Source organism: Panicum virgatum, chromosome 2N (assembly GCF_016808335.1).
Source record: "Panicum virgatum strain AP13 chromosome 2N, P.virgatum_v5, whole genome shotgun sequence".
Classification (NCBI taxonomy): Eukaryota; Viridiplantae; Streptophyta; class Magnoliopsida; order Poales; family Poaceae; genus Panicum; species Panicum virgatum.
In genome coordinates this window covers 44,553,608-44,558,582 of record NC_053146.1, presented here as the reverse complement: position 1 = coordinate 44,558,582, position 4,975 = coordinate 44,553,608, and the positions used below count along the sequence as shown (strand labels likewise).

Genomic DNA, 4,975 nt, shown 5'->3' with positions numbered 1-4,975 from the left:
GAGAATGTTTCATGACTTGCTAGAGCAACGGCGAGTTATTTTGCCAGTGTTGCCTATGTTTACAGCATTCAGCTGTGGTTGAACCGATGCTGGTTTTATGCATCGAGGTGTAGTTGAAAGTGTGCGGGTGTCTCTTGTAATCTGCTACCAGTCCTAGATGAAGCAAGCAACTATGCTTCTTTCTTTCACTAGGAGGCCGATTGTGGAGCTGGAAAGAAACAGTGAAGTCGCACTTGGTGATCTGGGGGCGCTGGCACGGTCGTTACACTGAAACATGCCTTCTACATCGGCAAGATTTAGTTGGCAGCACATGACTCAGATATGTGTCAAGTTATGTACACCTCGCTACTCCCTGCCTTCACGACACCAACGCACTAGCAAAATCCGTAGCTTAACTGGGCGGGATCCCACGCATCTTTACAATTGGTACTATTGATCTATCTTTACAATTGGTACAACTGATCTGACGAAAAACTTGAGCACAAAGTCATCTGGGCCTGCACTTACAAAACCAAAAGAACTGTGATATGATGATGAGCAGTTAGATGAAAATATATTACAAAAGAAAATATCAGAAAATATGTAACAGAACAGCTTAAGAAGCTTAAAATAGTACTCTAGCATCAAAGTTATGTATGAAAACAAGCATTATGCCCTACCTCATATCAATAGTAGTTTCATCAGGATGTGCTCCGGAAGGTGCAGTGTACCCATAGTCATAAGGCTGCAGACATGTATTTTTCAATCAGTAATTGTCATATGTGAAAATAGGATCACAATTCTTTGTTTATGCATAAAATCACCTCATGACATTTCACATGTTACATCTCCTTTCTCATTGCAGCATCATTGTACACAAGCCCAATGGACATAGTGCATAGCACAAACTAAAAGCATTTTAGAAGGGTATCTGTGGAAAACAATCTTAAAAATAATCACATAAAAATGCATGAGCCTCATGCACAGTGCATAAGGAACGCAATTTCAAATATTTCTTTTTCCAAAACAAATCTGGGAAGCATGACAAAAAAGGAATCCGTTCGAAATTTAAACCTATTCAGATGGAAGAAATAACAGGTGTAACCAATATGCTAGGAGGTGATTGACATATCCGGTGGTACTTTTTCAGTCAAATCTACATACCGGCTAGTTAAAAATTTGCAGTTAGTCCTATCATTAGCTTTATCCCATGGAGTATTGCCCATAACTGAAGATAAGGTTTTATAATAATCGGATATTTGTATTTATGTTTATAATAGGATATTTGTATTTTTGCGTTGGCATGTTTGAAATATGCTCACGACATACCATCAAATTAACCTTCTCTTCTAATAAAAATATTTTTTTAATGACTTGGCTCGTGGCTACTTGCAAAATGCAATATTGGCATATTGCTGTTGGGATGAAAGAATATAATATCTCTGGCACGTTGAAATGTCACACATTCATTCAGCAACGGGCATTTTTTGTCAGGTAGTAAAATTATTAAGTTGTACACATATTGCTGGCCAAATGCCTTACATTACATAACAATCATCTTATGTCCCTAGATTAGTATTCAAACTATTTTGTTGAAACGGAGGCCAAATCAATCTATGTTAAATTGACATTTACCAATAGTCAGTGTCAAGTAGAACTGACATGTTTTATATGTCCAATGCACAAAGTGAATAAAGACAGGAAAGAGAAGACCCCGAAAAAAGGCAAAATAGAGTTCCACAGGACCCACATAAAGCACATATTAATGCCAAAACTGAACTAGCCATTGGGGGGAAAAACAGAAGTGCAGCCTCTACACAGCAAAATCAACCAGAAAGAAATGTGGCACCAACCTGAACAGTTTGCTCGGAATATGCTGTCCTCAAATGTCAGCATCAACAAGCAAAATTTTGTCGACAGGTTCCCATTTTCTCATGATGGTGTTCAGCTCATGCAGAATCCTGGATGCACCGTCAAATCCAAGGCAAGAATCATACCCGGAGATGAACCGCTGAATCTGCCCACCAATCTCAATGCAGCTCTCCCCTGCCATCTTCTTCATCCTCCCTTCCCTCATCACCCTCCTCGCCATGGCCGCCTTATCCCATGACCCAATGTCAGAGTATATATTTGCAACCATCACATAATTCCCGCTTCTTCGGGGCTCCAGCTCCAACAGTCTCTTCTGCACCTTGTCAACAATGTATATGCAGTCCATGGAGCTGTGAAGCTGGCAGGCGCTCAGCAATGTCCTCCAGACAACCGCATCAGGCTTGACTGGCATGTCCATAACAAAGTCATAAGCTTCCTGGAGGTGACCACTGCGTCCCAGGACATCCACCATGGCACTGTAGTGTGTCATCATCGGCTTGATTCCATAGACATGCTGCATTTCATGGAAGAATTGGCGGCCCTCGTCAACCAGCCTAGCATGACTGCATGCACAAAGCAGTCCAAGGAACGTGACATAGTTGGGCATGACAGATGCATCCTTCATCTTATAAAACAGCTCTAGCGCCTCCTGTGCCATCCCATTCTGTGAAAACCCCACGATCATCGCACTCCATGTCCAGACATTTTTTGCTGTCATCCTCCCAAACAAGCGTGATGCATAACTTACTGCACCACACTTGGCGTACATATTCACTGCTGCAGTGCCAAGCTGAAGCGTCATGTCCAGCTTCCGGGCAACGACCTGCCCATGAGCCCACTTGCCAAGCGCCAAGTTTCCCAGCTCGGCAGCAGTGGACAACATGACCACGAACGTTGTGTGGTCAGGCTCGAACCCAGCCTCTACCATCTCCGTAAACATCCTGGCGCACCAGTCGTGGCAGTCGTTGTCCACGCAGGCGGTGAGCGCGGTGTTCCATGACACCACAGTCCGGCGTGTCATTTCGTCGAACACCTGCACGGCGCGCCCGAGGTGGCCGCAGGCAGAATACGCGGCCATGATGGCGTTCGGTACGTACACCACGGCGCGCTCGAGGCCGCTCTTGATGGCCTCCACGTGGGTGCAAGCAACGTGCGGGAGGGAGCCCGGCGCGAGACGCGCGAGAGCCTTGAGGACGTGCGGGAGCGTGTGCGCGTCGGGGCGCAGGCCGCCGCGGCGGAGGCGGACGAAGAGGCAGGCCCCGGTGGATGGGTCGGTCGAGGAGGCGAGCGGGGGCAGGAGGAGGTTGAAGAGGTCCAGCGGCGGGGATGGTAGGGAGAGGAGGAGCCGGTGAGCGAAGGGGAGGTGGAGGTGCGGGGAGGGCAGCGAAATGATGCGGCGGAGCAGGACGGGACCGAGGGAGTCAACGCGCCCGGAGGTGAGGAGGTGGCTGTGGATCTGCCTGAGGTGCCGGACGGTGGCTGCGGCGGCGATGAGGGCGCGGACGGCGGCCGGGGGCGTGGCCATGCCACGGAGCGCCCTCCTGCCCCGCGCAAGGACAGCGCACTACTGCTTGCTTCTCACGGTCTCACCAGCCAATGTCGCCGCGGCGCCAAGCATTGGCCTCTGGATCCACCGCCCGATCAGGTGGTGTGCTGCAGCATGCCTCTGCTGCTCTTGACGTCTCCGCGACGCCGCCTTCCGCCGGTGGGGCGACGCCGCGAACGCGAGCCGAGAGCGTGGCGGCGCGCGGGTTGGGAATTGGGATGGACGGATCGCCGGGTAACGGGCTTGAAAGGTACCGCGAGTTGGGCTTGAATTAGCCCAATTCTCTCAGCCCACGCGACCCATATAGCCAGTGCGTTTGCCACCGGCTCCAGCCTCCAGACGCCGTGACCATCATCGTCGCCTCAAACTACACAAAATTTCTGAAGCTACACAACAAAATTTCTGTTGAAGCTGGTGCCCACTCCATGAATTGATGTGACGAACGTGAAAGGAAGGGCTTTAACACAACTGCACAAGCAAGCTCCAGTTGTGTTGCTACTTGGTAGTAAGAGAAGGTAAAAGTTATTTACCCTTTACTATGGCAGCATTATCGGCCAGCTAAAAATTGCTACGGGTGCCATAGTTCTTTGAGGTTTCATTTACAGTGGTAATACTAAAAAAAATGCCGTGGTTGTTGAAACTTGCAACCAAAATCTAAGATATGCTCTTTTTTCATAACGGACACATAAATATGCTTCAGTTATTTGCGTACGGAACCTGTTAATTCGTTGTTGGTTCCCATGACGCAGTTTGTTGCGTGCCCTGTGGCGATCAATCGAGCTGACCAAAATGAGCTTCATGGTCATTTTTTTAGAGGAAAGGGCTTGCCCCTAATTTTAATTTCCCAATAGGGAGAAGAAAATGATTCAGGTTACAGCAGTTTCAAAGCATAGTTTGAAGCGTATTCTAAGTGCGCCCGCTAAACAAGTTCTCAGAAACGGGTATAAACCCAGGGACTCGTGAGTTTCATGGTCATTCTCATTCGTATTTCAGGTAATATTTGAAGTTTAGTTAGACCTTGGTCACATATCTTCTATTACCATTTAACTAATGCATAGTATTTTAATGTTTACAATGTAATGCGTCCCTCTAATTAGATCCTTTCGTCATTGTTTTCAACATCAACTTCTTGAACAGGAAGCCATTTCCTTCTATAAAGATTTTTAAGTAACTGCAATATCACTATGTGAATAGCTAATACTAAATGAAGTGCTTGAGAAAAAAAAATGAAACCCATTCAATTTCAGTTCAACAAATGATTCACACACACCATTCATAAAATCCAAATCACAGAAAATATATACTACTAAATTATACAAACATTTGCTTCATATAATATGACTAGCTAGTATATCCCTACAGTGCGCCATGATACATCCATCCTGAAATATAAGAGATCTGCAGTTTATCCTAAATCAAACTAATTATACTACAAAAAGAAGTAAACTACAAAAATATATTCCATTGAGTCTAATTATACTCATTTAGTATCATAAAAATTATTGTTTTTCTATAAACTTTATCAAATCTAAAATAATACTCAGGATCCATTTCCATGTTAGTTTTGGCTTTAATTGA

General features: G+C 45.7%; 1 protein-coding gene across 5 annotated transcripts; it reads right to left on the bottom strand.

Moving 5' to 3' along the window:
- Positions 1-217: 217 nt before the first annotated feature.
- On the bottom strand, positions 218-3,614 carry LOC120660640 (pentatricopeptide repeat-containing protein At2g36730-like). Of its 5 annotated transcripts, none has more exons than XM_039939246.1 (4): positions 1,833-3,614; positions 804-910; positions 660-724; positions 218-520 (listed from the first exon to the last, which is right to left on the bottom strand). In XM_039939246.1, exon 1 carries the CDS (start codon positions 3,374-3,376, stop codon positions 1,862-1,864), a length of 1,515 nt encoding a protein of 504 aa, XP_039795180.1. In that variant the 5' UTR covers positions 3,377-3,614; the 3' UTR covers positions 218-520; positions 660-724; positions 804-910; positions 1,833-1,861. The 5 variants fall into 5 exon arrangements, with proteins under 5 accessions (XP_039795180.1, XP_039795178.1, XP_039795182.1 ...); XM_039939244.1 differs by having other exon boundaries at positions 218-497; XM_039939248.1 differs by having other exon boundaries at positions 218-497; positions 804-887.
- Positions 3,615-4,975: the final 1,361 nt, after the last annotated feature.

Bases quoted from the DNA above. Each gene is read 5' to 3' on its own strand.
- LOC120660640 (XM_039939246.1), bottom strand. From the start codon at position 3,376: ATGGCCACGCCCCCGGCCGCCGTCCGCGCCCTCATCGCCGCCGCAGCC.